The sequence below is a fragment of the Ptychodera flava genome, chromosome 15, assembly GCF_041260155.1.
Source record: "Ptychodera flava strain L36383 chromosome 15, AS_Pfla_20210202, whole genome shotgun sequence".
Lineage (NCBI taxonomy): Eukaryota > Metazoa > Hemichordata > Enteropneusta > Ptychoderidae > Ptychodera > Ptychodera flava.
The window spans coordinates 3167506-3187457 of NC_091942.1; the positions used below are offsets into that span (position 1 = coordinate 3167506).

General features: G+C 36.9%; 1 protein-coding gene across 3 annotated transcripts in view; it reads right to left on the bottom strand.

Moving 5' to 3' along the window:
* The window catches only part of LOC139150907 (protein kinase C beta type-like), a 178444-nt gene that overhangs the window by 10068 nt on the left and 148424 nt on the right, over positions 1-19952 (bottom strand). Inside the window, exons 10-15 of one of the 3 annotated variants that reach the window (XM_070723367.1) lie at positions 19307-19398; positions 11244-11445; positions 5767-5847; positions 1620-1727; positions 1204-1344; positions 468-672 (exon numbers count right to left, since the gene is read on the bottom strand). In XM_070723367.1, the coding sequence (XP_070579468.1) occupies positions 505-672; positions 1204-1344; positions 1620-1727; positions 5767-5847; positions 11244-11445; positions 19307-19398 (792 nt within the window). In that variant the 3' untranslated portion in view covers positions 468-504. Of the gene's footprint in view, positions 1-463; positions 673-1203; positions 1345-1619; positions 1728-5766; positions 5848-11243; positions 11446-19306; positions 19399-19952 lie in introns of all 3 variants that reach the window. The other 2 variants (XM_070723368.1, XM_070723369.1) reach the window with 2 other exon arrangements.

Below are 19952 nucleotides of genomic sequence, written 5' to 3' on the forward strand. Positions count from 1 at the left end.
GATTTTGAAAATATTTATATATGGCTGTGATAAATTTTGTCAATTATGGAAAAAAATATCCTGTAACTATATTTCAACCTTACTCTGAACATTTTCTCATTGAAGAATGTCTAATACCTCCTCATCTTAATGGAATACCTTTTAAACAATCTTTGATTTGATTTAACATAGCAATGTCTGGAAAATTTTATATATGAACAAAATCCTGTATTTAAGGCACCAAAGCAGTGTGTATATCATGAAAGTTCTTAACACAGGAAAAGATGAAAGAGAAGGTTTCAGAATTGATTTGCTTTTTATGGAATGGGGATAGGAGGGGAAAAGGGTTGGGGCATTGTTGTTAGCATCTTATGTCCTTTTTATCTGTTAATAATCGTGCTTTGGATGAAGGTGTTTTAGTGAAATTAGTTGATATACTGAAAAAACATCTAAAAATATAATGCTAAAATAAGCAACTACAAACTTGCCACACAGACTAGGTTGCCACTGACTTAGGGTCATGCCTCAAGATTGACCCTCATGAATGAAATTAGTAAAATATGGATTGGTGTAGGTAAAACCAGAGAATTCCGTCTGTTCCAGGTTCATTATAACAAGCTTGTCTGTAGGGGTGAGGGTAGGGGGTGCCCGTGTGAAAACCGTGTCAAAATTTTCTGCGTCTTTGGGAGAGTTCTGTCAGAGAACAGAAATTGCATGATAATACATTGTGATGGTAAATTTCAAACAGAGAAACAAACAAGTACAGCAAAACAAACTGCAGGTTTAATATCAATGATTAAAGTGAACAGTCTAAAGCAAGGTGGGTTTTCGTGAGTTTCAAAAGATTCCATCCTCTGTTAAGTATACATACAAGTATTGATTGACAGGCAACTTTGGCAACTATCTGTGCTGCGAATAAATATTGAAAATACATCAATTTCATGCTGACAAGCCATTACACAAGTAATCAAAAGCTATCAAGGCATCATTAACTATTCATGCTTCTATGTTGACAAAACAATCTAGTTCGCATGCAAGAGACAATGAGAATCGATAGTTGCAAATCACGATGCTACAACAATAAAATGCCAATTATTGACGTGTATAAATAAATCAATTGACGAAGAATACTCAATATGAAACACATATCGAAAGTGATAAAATAAAAGTAAAATCTACCAAGACACAATCAGCTAGGGACAGGATACAGACTGTTTTACTCACAATTTTGGGTTTGAAAGGTGGCTGAACTTCTCTGGCTGATAGCTTCTCCCAATCAATTCGTCTGAAGAACGGGTGTTCTTTGATATCTCGTTCTCCGTTCAGAGCACATCCAAGTCTCTTGGCAGGATGCTTGGTCAGAAACTGATGCAAAAACATAGAATTTCATCAGCAAACTTAGAAGCCACATGTATTTCACAAACATATCTGCCTCTTTTTACTGAGAATAATGCTTCATGTGAATCCGTTACATAGAATTTCATCAAAACACGTACCACGCCCCACGGACGGACTGAAATTCTGCCTAACTGTCATACTCATACAACATATTAATACAAGACTACTTTCTATGTCAAAGTTAATTCTCTCCAGTGACAAATTGACTGTTACGGGAACAGAAAATCCAATGAAGTACTTACTCCTTTGCATATTGAAACTGATTCTTTTGTCAGAGATTTAGGATAACTAACATTGTGTTCCATGATAGATTGAAATAACTCATCTTCATCTTCGCCATCAAATGGGGGCTGAAAAAAACAGATCAGTACAACCAGATAAACAACAAGAAATATTTAAACTAGAAAAACAAGAATGACAAAAGCAATTAAGGTCTGAAACTTTAGGTAGTGGAGGTCAACTTTAGCAACATGCATAGCAGAAAGGCAGCTAGCCCCCTTACTGCCTTAGTTTGACCATAGACGGTCTTCCTCCCCTCTACTGTCTATGGTTTGAGCAGGTCTGTTAATATGTAACAGTTCAATGACAATGACAGGAAATGACTAAAGTCAGTGGAGTAAGCCTGTTTCAAGCCTGTTTAAGAATTTTGATTTTTCTTACATTTTTGACACTGATGTGTTCATTTGAACAAATTCACATCTCAACCCCTACATCTACCTGTACACCAAATACTGAGACGGTAGCTTTGGCGGTATGGGAGCCTTTGAGTGTGACAGACATACATCCGCACATACCCACAAATATACAGACATAGACACCACTTAGACTCATCATATAAGCTTTTTTTGGTATTTATATATAAAACCAAATATGAGCTAATAAAACAACTATATGAACTTAAATCTCTGAGGGTCACTTTATCTTCAGTGGCATTTGATGTAGGTGAAGTCAATACTACACTGACGTCACTGATAACTTCATAGAGCAAGTTTCCATTTTGTGAAGTCTTGCATCAAATGTAAGGGCGCCCTCAAGGTATGTTCTAGTGTTTGCATTCGCCGTTTGTTTTCATTGACGTCACCCATGCTCATTAGAAATCACTGGGTGAGGTCACGTATTTCCCGTTAAATCTCTTTCAGGCTGAAACAAGAAGTGGTCAATGAGTCCCAGAACGAGAAATTTTCTCCTGAATATTGATTTGTTGAATATTGATGTGTTGCTGACTAAGTATGATTTAGTTTCTGGAATGTACAGCAACAGTACATGTCACATTTTGCAGCGTCAAATATGATGTAAAAATAGTCGACAAATATGATGTACCATGGCAGGCTTGGAATATGAACAAAGAAAAAATAATGGCACTTGGACATACTGACCGCCAAGTATTATCGGCATTTATCAACAACCCCACTCACTGTGAATTAGACAGACCACGAAGTCAATGAGCAACATATAGTTGAAAGACTATTTTTCATATTGCAATTTTAAGCCCATTTTTATGAGAAAAGATACATGTATATAAATATGGAGAAAAAAGCAGAAGACATATTTGTAAATGGTTTGTTGAGTGAAAATCACGTATGCATCTCTTGAAAAATTTTGGGCCATAAGGTATAACAGTAGTGTAAGAATTATGAAGTTAGAATAAGTTAGTAAAGCTAAGTTTACAGTAATAAAAATTACAAAATTATACACTAAGCTAAGGAAATCTGAATGAAATAAATGTTGAAAGTAATAATTGAAGCTAAGATAGGAATATACTGAATAACTGCTAAAAGGTTGGTAGAAGGCCACCACAGGAATCGGTCCATAGCACAGCGTTGGAAACGTAAAGCCAATCGTACCTACCACCCTTTTACAAAAAGGTCTGTAAATATTAGTCAATTTAAGGGGGCAAGATGATTAAGTAGGGCAGCAAATTAAGTCATGGTCATCTTTTTGTCTAATTCCTTGTGTAAGTTCATGAACTTAACATAAATCTTGCTATAGATTTGTTGCTATGGGCAATAACTGTGTTTCAGATCATTCAAGAGCAATCCATCCATGACAGGTTTTAACTGTAATATAGCTTCTATTTAGAGGAGAGAAACTTCTCAAATAATTTTCTGTTCCCCGTAATTTCCTGTGAGAATACACGGACAGATGCTCAGGACAGATGCTGGTGCTAAAACTTGTAACTTCATTGTCTAGGAGTAAAGACTGTAACATGTGATGTCCTGGAGACTTAACCCTTTCACCACAATGGTTTTACCCAAACCCGTTGTTGTCAATGGTGATCTTGGACCTGTTTACAGGGAACTGGGGATGAACAGGTTAATCTCTGGAATGTGAATGTCAAAGTCTGTATATTGACTCAAGGATGTTTACTCAAGATTGAAGTGAGCAGATATGAGATAATATGACAAATGCCTAGGGTCGTCTCAAATGTGAGAATCTAAAATATGAAATATTTTTTTTTTTATCGCTTTTGATGCCCAAAAGAGCATGGAAATCTCTGATACTTCCATTCAGTGCATCCTCCGTGTTTCTAGCATTCATCTCACACTTATTTCTGTTCCATAACTCATAAAACAGTCCAAAGTGCAGTATTGGTGTACCTTCCAAAAATACACATATGGAAGACCCCTAAAATCAATTAGTTGAATAAGGGGGTCAACAAATTCCCATATATATCTAACTGCTGATCCGTTTGGCACCATTTTGAGGAATCGGAACCTTGAACATGGTCTAAACATCTGTACCAAATATCAACACAGTCTGTTCAGCAGTTTTTGACTTTTTGTCGTTAACGAAAAATTTTTAGTGTCCAACATCCACTCAACCCCATCACAATAACATGACAACCTACGGACATTATGTTAAAAATGATTCATACTGCTCAAAGTGAACTGGACATGAAGCATGAACACAGCCCAGAAAGCAGTGACCATTTAATTTACGGAGTCCAGAGTCGAATGTCACACTCCAGTACACATGTGATCCAAACTACTTCATTTCAAGATTTGAAAGAGATGCCATGATGAAGTGAAGAAATCATTTAAACTATTATAGAATGGATGGATGAAAATATTTCATCTCAATGTGTTGTACTAGTCTTCATGTGTTGAAATAAACAGATGCATATGCATGTATGAAAAATAATAACAATGTATCCGATATAATATACAAAAGTACTGCAAGCAAAGCCTGAGTGCAATGTATACTTTTGCCTTTTTTCGAAGAGTTTAGAAGGTTGTATTGCACTGTCACATACATTTACTTCTAAATTACAAAACAAGATGTTAAAACTTGATTAGCAAACAAACTGGTACAGTATTTAAATTGTCACTGATCACTGACACTTCAACACCTGAATGCACTGTTCTGCATGGCTACAGACACAGCAAGTAACATGCACTGACTAATGCCCAGGGCATGTACTGCCCAAGACTACAGCATTTTGCTGCTGAAATAAATTTTCCTTGACACCGGTATTTGTAAACCACTAAGGCATGGTACACAAGGCGCAGGCCAGAAACTGTTGGCAGTCTGACTGATGCTTGCCTGCAGGGCAGTGGCCTCTCCTATTTAAACATTCACACTTCAATTTTCAAGTGATGGTGTCCCTAGGCTTGTCTTTAAAGCCTCTGTCCACCTGGGTTTTCATTAATCCCTCTTGGGTGGCTGTGAGGGCGCTGTCCTATCCTGTTTCCGTGGAACTCGAATCAATCCAATGCATATTCATGAAGCCTGGGGCAATGAAACCTTGTTTTCAACAAGTTTAATGGTCCTCAGTAGACTATTTTTAATCACTGAGAGCCCTCAGCTGATTTTATGACTTGTTTTTACAAATCGAAACTACAAAGGAAACAGGATTGACTATCAAGGAATTTCAGCGATGCTGGGTTTTTCATCCAAAGCATTTCTTTTCTGAGCTTCGTAGTACTGTATGTTGTCTCTTAATGTTTACAAAACAATAAATTCATACCGTAAAACATCTTGAATCATCAGGCAAATCTGAAAAAGCATGTCCTTCCATTATCTACCGGTATACTATGTAGGTATCAGAATACTTAACCCTCTTCCCTTTCACAGGATGGGGTTAGGGCAATCTTCTAGGGATTAACTGTCCAAATTTTATAAGCACTGATATTCACTATTGTTACAAAATAACTGATATGGAACTTCTTTATTTTTGGTTAGCAATACTTCAACGTTTTGAAAACCTAATTTTGTTTCTGTATCTGCATATTTCTTTGTTAAAGTTACTTTCACATTTGCAAACCTTTTTAAAATAGGTTTCTGTGTAAATTTTACAGTCTGTAATTTGTGCATGTCCACAATAAAAGACTAGGCAGAAAACTTACTGCATGCATTCATAGCGATCGACCCCTGCAGAGGAACACTTACCTGTCCAGCCAGCATTTCATAGAGTAAAACCCCATAGGCCCACCAGTCCACTGATTTGCCGTAGGGTTGGTACGCTACGATCTGCATCAAAACAAAGAACATCCAATTTACTTCCATCTGATGTGATCACAGTCTGGACTATGGGAGAGTAGCAGTGTGTAAGTATGCTCTGAATAGATCAGACAAATGCACTCATCGCATGTATCACATGGCTAGGCTCTGAAAATTATTAGAGAGCTTGGACATTCACCTTTCTGCAATGTTTTGAATCATCAAGCAGAGAAACTTTCTAAAACTTTATCTACGTAAGCAAAAAAATTAAACATTAATTCCAATACACTATGAAATGCTACAATCTCCATTTGATTCATCTGTGCATACTTCATTTCAATACTATTTCTGAAATGAATTGCCAGTGACAATATTTCATTTAACCTTAGACTTGCAAAATATTTTTTGCATAGCCATAACTTGGCAAATCTTGTTACATTTTTGATACATAGCCATAACTTGGCAAATCTTGTTACATTTTTGATACATAGCCATAACTTGGCAAATCTTGTTACATTTTTGATACATAGCCATAACTTGGCAAATCTTGTTTCAGTTATGATACATAGCCATAACTTGGCAAATCTTGTTACATTTTTTATACAAAGCCATAACTTGGCAAATCTTGTTACATTTTTGATACATAGCCATAACTTGGCAAACCTTGTTACATTTTTTATACATTGCCATAACTTGGCAAATCTTGTTTCATTTTTGATACATAGCCATAAATTGGCAAATCTTGTTACATTTTTGATACATAGCCATAACTTGGCAAATTTTGTTACATTTTTTATACATAGCCATAACTTGGCAAATCTTGTTACATTTTTGATACATGCAACTTCATGAACATGCACAGTTTAAAGAATCTACAATAGAATCATGTAAGCCACTCTAGGACTGAAAAAAGATTAATTATCTATCTACATTTGGGTAAAAAACAACTTGTGAAGTGATGCACAAATGAAGGTTTTTAGATATCTCATCAATCACCTGCTTTCATCAACACAAAGCCATTCCCAGAATAACAGGACATAGCCAGCAAGATTTGTGTATCCTGAGTAAAGAAAGTGGTCAGAAACACTCTAGAGAGAACAGTACATAGCCCCTGATGGTATGGACAATTTTATTTTTCATAAAACACTACTGTGGGTTATTTTCAAGTTCACAAATGGAAGTAAAATAGTTTACACCAAGACATGCATTAAGGGCTACAACATCTATATGACTTCACCACACCAATCACAGAACTTCCGCCATTTGTCTTCATAGGTTGCCAGAGTACTGGCTCGCTGTGGTCTGGCGATAACGGCGGCAGTTGCCTTAGAAAACCCTCTCTCAATGAGGGCTTGCTCGACAACTTGAACGCGTGAAGGTGGAACACGCTTGGTTCCGGGTGAGTTAGGAGTGTCCCCTGGGATAGCAGATCTTCTCTTTGAGGCAGTTTCAAAGGGAAATCTATTATCAGATCTAATAGCATCGGAAACCAAGGCCTTTTCGGCCACAATGGGGCTATTAGAGTTATAATTGTCCTCTCCTCTGCTAACTTCTTGAGTACTAGTGGAAGCAGTGGTAGAGGGGGAAACGCGTATGCTGTTATGTTCTCCCAAGACATTGATAGGGCGTCTACTCCTACTGCTCTGTGATCCGGTATCGGCGACACAAAGAGCGGGAGCTTGCGATTTCTGAATGTTGCAAATAGGTCTAACATTGGGGTTCCCCAAATTGCAAATATCTGGTTCACAATGGTCTGAGGTAGTGCCCACTCTGTCGGTTGCACGAAGCGGTTCCGCGATAGGGGCATCCGCTATGTGGTTTCGTTTGCCCGGCAGATGCCGGGCTTGGAGACGAACATTGTGATCTTTGCACCACATCAATAGATTCCACGCCAGGAAACAAAGGGTGGGAGATCTCGTCCCCCCCATTTTGTTTATATAGGCAACTACCGTGGAATTGTCTGTATTGACGAGGACACTCTGGTTGGCCACTGAAGCTTCAAAGCGCTGAAGAGCTAAGAAAACTGCTTGTAGCTCCAACCAGTTTATGTGCCTCCTGCCCTCGGCCACTGTCCACTGACCTGCTGCATACAGGTCGTCCAGATGCGCACCCCATCCTGTGGTAGAAGCATCTGTAAAAAGGAACTTGTCGGGCCTGACAGTTTTCAGCGAAACACCCCGCTGTAAATTCTCCGTGTCCTCCCACCATAATAGGTGGTAACGCAGGGCAGGTCTGACAGGGATCGGATATGTTATGGCATGCCGATTTGGCCGCCACATTGACAGGAGGTACAGCTGAATTGGGCGTAAACGAAGTCGAGCCCATGGGACGATGTCTATCATGGATACCATCGTCCCGATTATGCCTAATAATACTCTGGCAGGGACTGACGGCTGTGGGAGAATACCGCGTATTAGAGACAGGAGTCTGTCTATGTTGTTCTTTTATTCACTTAGTTACTTTGTTACAATTAGGTTACTTTGCAATCCCACTACTTTCATGTACACTACCCTCGATATACTTCAGTTTTCTTTTTTCTTCTTTGTTTCCTTGCTTTAACATCAAATGGCTTTGGGAACGGACTAGACTAGCATTTGCTATTTTCCGTTTCCATTTACCCTTTATCACAGCACAACTCAGATGTACATTCATCATTGAATTGTAATATTATTATGATTAAGGGTAATAAAGATTATTATTATTATTATTATTATTACTTGCAACAAAAACATTAAGATATGTTTTTGAATGATACAGATTTCAAGAATTCAGCCTTGGGATTGTTATAACGTTACTCAGGGACTGTGGTATCTTTAGTGTTGAAAAAGTGATATCTTTATCATCAAGGGTAGCATCATCTTTTGCACGTGAGTATTTGTAGCAATGAATTTGTAGTGGCCTTGAGAATGCCTAATAGGGGCTTTGCTATTACTGTCTATGTATTTGTAGCATGCAGTAACTGCAGTCACTCTGTTGTAAATGGTAGCCATATCTATCGTATACATTTTACTACAGCACCAGTACAACTGATAGTAGAGCCAGCATTGTAGAATTGTGTGTGGTATTTTAGAGACTGCAATATCTTTGATAAGAAAGCTGTTCTATATTTAGCATTTGGGAGGCCTGATAACTTTTCCAAGGAATCTTTGCAAGCTTCTCTTTCCTTGGAGTAAGGCCAACTGGGACAAGATATTGATATCTGTAGGCGGATAGATGAACTTGCTATGACCTTACACCGGGCATAATTTGACCTAGTTTCTGAATGGCTTTCAGGATAATCATTTCATCACGAAGTACATCCAACCCTGACTTAAAATTGATTGGGAAGTTGTACAAAGATATCCATGCCCTGACTAGAATGGATTGAGTTTAAAAATTTAATGAGTCTTACTCAAAATTAAAAGCAGCAAAAAGAAATATTTGCCAATTTAGGTTCTTGTAATATTTTTCCACAAAAATCTTTAATTTCATCACCAAGTCAGCAAAACACAAATTTCACAAGGCAATGCCGCAGACTCCACGCATTAGTGTTCTATTAAACTACGTGTAAATCTCACATGGCTACCCTAAAAATTTATTTGTCTGTTATTGTTTCAGCCTTTTGAGCACTTTAAAACCTACTGTGTTTTGTGAATATTGGAGGCAATTACAGTCATCTCCACGGCAGAACTCTTTGTCATTTACAGTATTTTAGATATGATGAATCCATCAGCAATGCTGCCACACTGACATGCTTCGGTGATTTCTTTTTTCAAGTATACACAATGAGTACTCATGAGATGTTACAAAGGCCCTATCGGACATTGCATCTGACAGATCACCTACCCTTAGAGACCATGTAAGGTATTTTATGTTCAGTCTGATTTGAAGGGCTTATTTCCCCATAATTGTGATACATCCCTCAGTAACAGTGACTTGATTCTGTTTAACTTAAATATCCAACCTGTTAGATTTGTTTGCTATCTCATAAAGACAGTGAGCTGACTACTTCATAGCAAAGAAGATAAAGATGATAAAAGGTGTACTATTCAGGAATTGTGAATCACCGTCATTTCATGCTAACTCTAATGTATTTGGGAATATCTACAATGTAATAAATTACAGAATTGATACTGAACTGAGACACTGGGCTAACCTCATAGAGAAATAAGTAAAGTAGCCAAGCAGCTGATCCAGGATTGCTTTGATATTTGAGACAAATAGCATCAACGACAGTAATCTGGTATTTATTTAGGAGAATCCAAGAACCAGTGGAATAATTTCAAAAACTTGTGATGAGCAGCCAAGGTTCAAAATTGAGAGACTCAGTTCGAATTATCTCTGAAAATATAAAATTACAGATTTTGTCATAATTCAGATGATTATGAATTAGGTATGAAACTGTGAAACTGTAAAGTATCCAGAGGAGTTATTACTGAAAAGAAGAATTTGAAAAATTAAAAAATTCCAAAAGATTGGAAAGTTTTACCATAATTTCAACAAAATACTGATAATATGCACACTCTATTTCCAATGGAATCAGACAAAGTTGTGTCAAGATGTAAGATGAAGTATAGAATATTAGGATATCAGATGCCTTCAGTATTTAAAGCTATACAGTCACCTGTAATCTAAATATGCCCATATATGGTCAAAGGGGCATTCCTTGGTATTTAAAGGGGCATTCCTTGGTATTCAAAATGCCCATGTGAGGGTGCTGTTTTTTAAAAGCGGCCACCCGCTTAAAATCTGTGATTGGTAAGATTTTGTCATTCCATGGTAACTGTGGCAAAATTGGAACAGGTGACAGTATACCTTAAACGATGAAACAATGGATTTTCTGTTATAGACTGTATGTTAGTTTAGTCATGTCAACCTAAATTGTAAATTAGACACACAGATTGTGCTATCATACTGGAATAAATAAATACATATGGCTAAAACCTGTCAAAACTTATGAAATGCAAATCTTAGAGAGATCACAGTATGACCTTCAAAAACCAAATTTCATTAGTGACAAAGCTAATATACTCCTTTAATATTCATTCTATTGTCCATTTGATAATCACGAGGCAAAATACATCACTGCATGTGCAACACTGGCTTCTGCTACAAAAAGAGATTCAGACAAAAATTTTGCACATGAGTTTATTGCTACAACTTGTGGTCTGATCCCTAAACATAAGGGATGTGATTGTTGTTGCTTCAAGCAAAACATGAAATGCCAATTCAGCCTTTTGTATCACGTCAGTCTTGGCAAAAATTTCAGACAAATATTTATTTTTGTAAAATAACAATTGAACTGTGGCATACGAATTAGCTATATATCCATTTTCTATGTCACAAATCTCAACATGACCAACATTCATAACAAACTGCAACATTACGACTGAATAGTGTTCTCATTAGGCAAAGATAAAAACAAAAATCCAAATGGGAGATCCTACCTCCGGCGCAATGTAATCTGGAGTGCCACAGAACGTTCGTGTTGTAGAGCTGTTAAACATGTTTTCTTTACACATTCCAAAGTCGGCGATTTTGATGTGTCCGTCGGAGTCTAGCATGACATTATCAAGTTTCAAATCACGATAGACAATGCCCTTTCCATGGAGATAGAACAGCCCAACTGCAATCTCTGCAGCGTAGAACCTATTGAATCAGATAAGAAAAATGGATGATCACCCAGTCCTCGATGCTATCTTTTACATTTAGCCCTACTACCAACACATCAATCTCATTTTTTGACATTTCTTGGCCAGAAAAAAATTCTGAGTCATGCTGTTTCTGTGGATATCTCCCCGAGTAAACCATACCAAGCTTGACTGCATGTCCATTATTATAATAAATGTACCACATACCAAACTGAGAAAGTATATGTAACTCAGGAAACTTGATGTGTTACGTTCTATTGTCTCGGCTCAGGAATAGAACAGTTTGAAATCACTGCATCATTGCTTAAACGATGCTAACTAGAAAGTAGAGTTTTCCACTTGTCTTGTACGGTGCAATTTATAAGACTTAGTACATTCATTGTTTGTCACTCTTACAGAGCAGTCACCTCTTTAACAAGGCCCTCTACAGAACAGCCACATCTCTTGCGTGGTCAGTGGCCACTCATTTTGAAAATCAAAACCTGTTACAATCACAGTTTTTGAACCAGATTCTAACAATAATTATATGCTACATGTATATAATGGACAGCATATCTGACTCTCTCCAACTTTTGTAAAAATTATACTTACTACTGAAAGCTTGCAAGAAATGACTCTATGCAGCTAAATTTATATCTGCATCACAATAATTGTTTCAGAGTTTGACTGCATTTACTATGATTTTCCATAGATTTGTGATATTGAATTTTATTAAACTGTTAATTGTCATAAATTCACCTCATTGAACACTACAAACATCAAAAATAATGGCAAAAATTGCCCTAAATAGAAAGACCATATCGAAAAGTGACAACTGTTGTCACTTTTCCTTGGTCCCGTATGTGACCAATATGCACATTTGACTGAATTGTATGTCATTACCATGTCTGAACTGTCTTGAAGCCTTAAACTGACCATATTTTCTCGCCCTGTTTTGAAAAACCTTTTCTCTGACATCATCAATTTTCCTTTTGGTCTTAACTGTTAACTTGCTGGTAGTATCAAACCCAATTGTGAATCATTTAGCAGATTACCCATGATTCTACAGTACATCCTTGATACCAATCCCGTGAAGTCAATATTTTCCCTGATCTCTTATTTATGCGGTTTTGCCGACTACAAATCTAAGCCAGATAAAAAGCTACAGAATGCATCACTATAGCTACTCATATGCTGACAATAAACTGAATGGTTTATTGTGAAGGGATGTTTCATGCACACTGCTTTAAGTCTTTCATTCTAAGCTGATGTCAAATCACACCTGGTAGTTAGGGTCCGTCGATAATAAAAGCTAACGTACAAGAAACGTAATTCCTTCGTTTTACTTGAAACCCCCTCCCTCCCCCCTCAAAACAAAAGTTCTTATGTGAAATCAATTTCGTATTATAATGCCGTTCCTGACAAACCCACAGGCATCTCTCCGATCCGCACACCCATGAAAAAATACCCGAAGTACACATTAATTAATAGACCTCCACTTTACGCGTGTCACTTTTTAAGACACAGAACATTTTAATGTGTTGCGCACGTAGGAAAATGTTGCACGTACATGTTTCACGTTGAAAAAGCATAGAAGTTTTTATTTCACATTTATGTCTTTTTGTTGTATTTTCTGTCTCCGTATTTTGTGGTCATTCTGTTCTCGATGAACACAACAGTAGTATTGCGTTCTTGCTCCAAAGTCGAACTTCGTAAACAATAGATTAAAATCCTTATGCCATTTTGACACACACAAAACGAAATGAGCTTTTACCCCTCCCCCCTAAACGCAAGAATTACGTTTGTCGTGTGTCAGCTTTTATTATTGATGACCCCTTGGAGCACTGGCGTGAAAGACAACGTTAAATCTGCTTGTTGCTGAATTGCTTAATACAGAATATCCATAGTAATAACTACCAGTGAATGTACTCTAAGCTTGTAATCACTTTGCCATTTGATGTCATAATCAAGCCTGTTGCAGGTTGTGTATAAACCAAGGTACAGTGAAAAGATAATGTGAAATGCCGCAATTTTACTATAGAAATAACGGGCGACGCGCTGACCATTAACGTTTATTTGTGGGCAAGGGCGAGAGGAAAGCCAAAAATTAACGGGCGAGGCTTGCCGAGCCTGTTAATTTGGCTTTCCTCGAGCCCGCACCCACAAATAAACGTTAATGGTCAGAGCGGAGTCTGTTATTTCCATTATATTAACAGCAAACCCAAGAAAACCTTCAAAGGAGCGAACGACAACTGGGCCCAAGAAACTGAGCATTACGCGACGCACTGTCACGTGCGCTGTAAAAAATTGGCAAATCCGAAGATGTTTTCAGAAAAAAGTATCTCAACTTGATCTGCAAGTGCTCCATTTTATTTTGTGATTGATTATGATTTACGTTTAAGCTGTAAAGTTATGATACTTTGAGTTGTGTATCTTATTATTCATATTCACGGGCATGTAAACAAACCATTACTGTGTATTTGTGGTCAGTCACATGGTTCAGCTCGACCAATCAAAATGCGACGGGTAGGGCATGGTAATATAATGGTGTTATATTTTACAAGTACTGCATTTAAACATGTAATAAACATATCCAGCGAGAAATGAAGTGATACAAATGGACACTGTTGGATTTCAAGGTTATAAAAAGCAAGCAAGGGTATAAGGCAGTAAGTACAAGACCTCCAAAGGGAAAATTAGCATATTTGGTGGGAAAATAATCGTAAAGCAGTTGGATAAATGTGTAATTTCGAATGAAATGTCATGAAAGGGATACAAGTTCTGGGATTTTATCTTCTGGAACATATCAGCCGAGAGTTGAATGTACTTGTGGAAGTATTTCAACTGCAAACTGACGGCAATGCTATAGTTGATGGTGTACATCCCTGTATCATTGCTTTGATAAACTCTTCATTGCTTGGTTTACTGAGCTGTTTAAGTATCAAGTAAATTAGAACTGACCCGTGGCTGCGAGTTTTGACCCTTAGAATTTTGAAGTCAGTGAGAGTTTGCTGATTCTACTGTATGCAGACAACAATTAGGAATGCTTAGATTCTCAGTTTATGTTCATTTGTTACTGTTCATTGCCAAGGTTTTCCACTTGAAAGGATATAAACCCCACCTTTAGCCCATCAGATTGCTGGATTTAGACAACACATTTCATGATATTCAAGTCAAAATTCAATGTTCGAAAATAAGATGGCAAGACATCACTGCCATTGGTAATTCAAACGTCTATCACCTTACATGCAAATACAAATCTGATCAAAGCCAAGTGATAATACTATAGAAAGTCCTTTACATATCTCAGTATGTGTAATTGACTCTAACAAATGCTCTAGGAAGTTTCACTGACTTTTTTTGCTTGTCTTGTCAACTGATCTTCATATTTTACCGCAGCATTTGATTGATTGTACATGTATCTAAATTCATGGTTTGTGTTTTTGGTTGTTGGTTGAAAGTTTATCTTTTAGATATTTTTGTCGAGGAGGAAACTTTTACCTCCTTCCCTGTCTCATATTTTTTAAATAATTAGTTTTTATGATTACCTTTTTTTTAAAATTATTGTTTATTATTTTCATTATTATTATTTTACCATACTGTATCCACAAATGATATAGTAGTGCAATAAAATTATTATTATTATTATTATTATCATTATTATTATTATTATCTGATTAGTATTATTACTGAGGAGAACACAGACAAAATTTTGACAATTTTCATGAAGCAGAATTAATAAAAAAAACATACGGTACAACAGACCAATTTAATCTATCTGAATTTTTACATGAACAGATGATCACACCCATGTCCTAAAGGTGACCCACAGTGTTATGGAGTCTGAGAGGACAATGTCCCCTGTAGTGAAGTCATATGGAAAACACTCAGGTTTGGATTATCACATCAGAAAATGTACTGGATATTATCAAAGACTGGTATGAATGCTAGCTGTAAAAATTTGATACAACGCGGATAATGAGTTCTTTTCACAGCAAGTACAACATATGGTCAGATGTGTTTCACTGGCAGCAAGCAGACACAAGAGCGATGGATTTATTACATCAGGAAATTGCTGCGAGTGTTATGGATGTCTGAAACCGTATGCAAGGCATTTACCAGTACTGTACATGAATCAGCAGGAAACCTGTTGTCCATCTTCATGTGGTTTCATTTTCTCTGATGACCACTGTCATCTTTTATATTTTTAGTTTTACACAAAAACGGTTGTCAGACTGATTAATACCATTTTTGGTCCATGCTCTAGGGAGGTCTCCTCGAGTTTTTTTTTTCTTTTGATAGATACATAATATAATTCCAAAATTTCCATCACAAAAAGACAATAAATTGTGAAACACAATACAAATGCTATACATTTCAAATAAAAGAGGACAGACATACTGTGAAGCTGCTTAACAGTAATATGCATGATATAGGCAGAACAGGAAGTTATAAGTATTATTATCAAAAATAGCCAAAGGTTTTGATTACAGTTATCAGGAACTGAGTATTCCTTTTGCTCCATATTTGATTCCTGTAATTAAGTCATTGACATCCATCTGTCTTGGTTAGGACTGATGAATTCTAACTGTTTGGTCAACTCTCATTTCTGAGATTGGTATCATCGGTCTTCCATAGACTCAGTTTTGCTAAATGTCTGCGATAGACGAGGAACAAACTGCTGTGCACTTGAGGGAAATCACTCCAATAATGCATCGCTCACACAGGGGAAAATTTTGGTACACTAGAGGTTGAACGCAACATGTGCCTTTGAAACTGATGGTTGGATGGCCTGGAGACGTGTTGCATCTAGTGCTGTTCAGATTCCAAGGAATGATAAGCTAGTGCCGTTCAGATTCCAAGGAATGATAATCTAGTGCTGTTCAGATTCCAAGGAATGATAATCTCAGATTCTAAGGAATGATAATCTAGTGCTGTTCAGATTCCAAGGAATGATAATCTAGTGATGTTCAGATTCCAAGAAATGATAATCTAGTGCTGTTCAGATTTCAAAGATGATAATCTAGTGATGTTCAGATTCCAAGGAATGATAATCTAGTGCTGTTCAGATTCCAAGGAATGATAATCTAGTGCTGTTCAGATTCCAAGGAATGATAATCTCAGATTCCAAGGAATGATAATCTAGTGCTGTTCAGATTCCAAGGAATGATAATCTAGTGCTGTTCAGATTCCAAGAAATGATAATCTAGAGCTGTTTAGATTCCAAGCAATGATAACCTAGTGCCGTTCAGATTCCAAGGAATGCATGCAACATAATCAAGTCTTCATGAGTGCCATATTTCTTGAGATATGAACACTGTCAGATTTGTCAGATAATAATAAAACTTTGGCCAGTGATTTTTCATAATCAGTGTCTTGCATTTTTATGGCATCCATCTCAGAATAGAGATGGCACACCATCATATCTTACAAGGTGTGCATAACTTGATGATGATAAGAGCAATGCTATCACCAACATCCTGGTCTTCAACAAAGATGAGTGGATTTGAAAATGCAGTTCTGTTGGCTATTGAAACTTTATTCTGCTACACCTACCAAATATGAAAAAAAATTGTCTATAAACTTTTTAAAAACCCCTAAAAGTCTAAGGGAATAGTTGGTTCAACTGATTTTCAGCATCAGCTCATGAGTACCGGGCTCAGATGGCAAACATACCGTGAACATAAAACATGAAAAAAGCAGAACATCTTCGCTAGGTCTGTTCACAGACCTTTCAAAATGTGATAACAGTGACTCTGCCATTAGTGTCATGCATGCATTACCAATATTCCCATGTCTGGCTTTGCCAAGACTATCTGAATAGACCGGAACACGACCAGGAAATCCTGACATTTACTGATCATAACTTCAGCAAACACATGTTCTGAAGGAACCACATTATCTCTGTTTCTGTCTTTTGACATTTTCAAGTCAACATACTGACATTTCTAAGTGCTTTCAAAGACCGTAGATTAAGATCTGCAGTCTGGGACAAATCATAATGTAAGTGCCAATGCATCATTTTTGCTTATTGCTATTTATATCTTTCTTATCTTACCACATTCATATCTTTGTAATCTTGTTTCCAACATTATCTTAACAGAAGTTACTGCACTGGTACAAATGGTATCTCATAACAATCTTAGGGGCACAGAAATCAGGGGCATAACACTGGCATACTGAAGGATAGTCTTTTTTCTGATGATCTTCAAAACCACATGGAAACCTGAGAAGGTGATTTCAACTGACAGAAAATACCCATGGACAAACACACCTGTGTATTCCTAGTCCAAGAACATGAACTTTACAAATGAGATTGATCAAGAGCTGCGGTTACTGTTTCTCCCATGTCAACACAGTTTTTGTCACCGAATTATTCAAAACGGGAGAGTGATACGTTGATCTGTCATTCTCAATGGATCTTTATATCATTGATAGCACTTTGCAGCACCACATCAACAATGCTAAATGTACACGGGAAAATGTCAGAGTTATATGATATTTGGATATTGGCAATATTGATGTTCTTCTTGAAAGCGAAGTTGATTCAGGACTGTCAATCACTTGTTTCAATCTCATTAAACGCCTTTGACAGTTGCACAATGCTGTGACAACATGAGATGAAATGCAATTACTGGCTGTATTATTACTGGGATTGGGCCTCTAGTTTGACCATTTTACCTCCAAATCTCGGTCAAAGCTTTCTGGAATTCAATAGCATAGTTAGTTAAGTCTACAGGGAAATGAATGGTATAAGGTACAAAGAGATATCAAAGACTTAACAAATTTCAGAATTTGACAGCTACTAGGGGAACTTTTTTCAAAAGGGTTTAATTTTACCATCTCTATTTTCAGAACTTCATTCATTTAGATTTCAATTCACCGATTTCCTGGTAAAACAAAGCAACAATAAGCCGCACTACTATTTGACATTTGGCAAAGATTTAATTTAGTAGATTCATCAACTGGTGAAGTAACAAAGTTAATTCCAATGAATAAGTAATGCTTTTACGGGACATAAAAAAGAAACCAATGAAAGGCAAATCTTCTAGACACCATTATCACTGCACTGCAGCCACCATAAAAACCATCCAGAATTCATAAATGACAACTTGCCTTGTTTTCAACAAGGAAATGCCAGAATTCCAACTTAGCTGGACTGTCAGAAATTTGGAAAATGCCGTTAGTGGTCACGACAACAGGAACATATTCACTACAAGATTAAGTTTTATCGTAGAAAATATCACAACTAATTTTGTCATGGCTCTCTCCGCGATAGCCTCAAGATTTTCCTGATGCGTGACATATTATAAAGGATAAATGGAATAACACCCTCAGGCACCAAATGATCAGAAGAATATTCAAGGACTCCAATCTCCTAAAAATTGCTTTCTCCTTGCGTGACGTTCCTTGTAGTGTCCTGTCATGTTAAAAACTTCAGTATATCAGCAAGTTACGTAGGCAATAGACTCAAAGAAATATGAAATCATGAACACAGTCTCAAAACATATGTTGTGTGGATCATTGTATTTATAAGCATTGGGAATGCTTATGACAATGGCACTGACAGTAATTAAATGATGATTATGATGATGAATATGGTGACAGTGGTAATGATGATAATGATAATGATAATGATGGTGGTGATAACAATAATAATAATGATAACAGTGATAATGATGATAATGATAATGATAGTGGTGATAATAATAATAATGATAACTGTGATGATGATGATGATGATAATAATTACATGATAATACTGATGATGACCAATACGACATTGATAATGATTATTATAGTGATGGTGGAAATGGCAGGATGAAATTGATAATATCTCGTGTTAGTTTCATAGATTGTCTGATGCAGAAACAACTTACACAGCATGTGGCTCCTTGAATTTTCCAACTTGCTGTATTTGGTACATTAGATCCCCTCCATTAACAAACTCCATGACGAAATACAAACGATCCTGAAATGATGAAGACACAGACAGAGACTAAATTGAGACAAGATGGATCTGATTATTCTCTACATAACAATATCAATATCATCCTATCAACTCTGACATTCTATTTCTGACAGCATAAACTAATTCTTCACGTCATACAACAACCCACTGCCTCAAAAAAAGGGAAAAAACCCAACCGTAGGTCTACTCAGGATTAAAATACATGCACATGACGCACTAGGCTGCCCTGGTTATCTCTTTGTAAGATTAAGATGGATTAACACGTTGTATGCTGGTTTGGTCCTCCCACTCCTTCTCTTTGCCTTTCCACTTTACTTCAGTATAAACACATCAATCAGCATCGCCTGCTGATTTTGTGAATCCTAACCCACGACATGTGTTCAGTGCATCTCAGCAAAGCTAGGCAAAGCATTGCCTGCTGATTTTGTGAATGCAAACCCACGACATGTGTTCAGTGCATCTCAGCAAAGCAAAGCTGAAAGTTTGGCTCACACTTCAGATAAAAAACACTTCTTTCTATCTTCTTTTCAGAGTGGAGAGCAAATATCAACAAA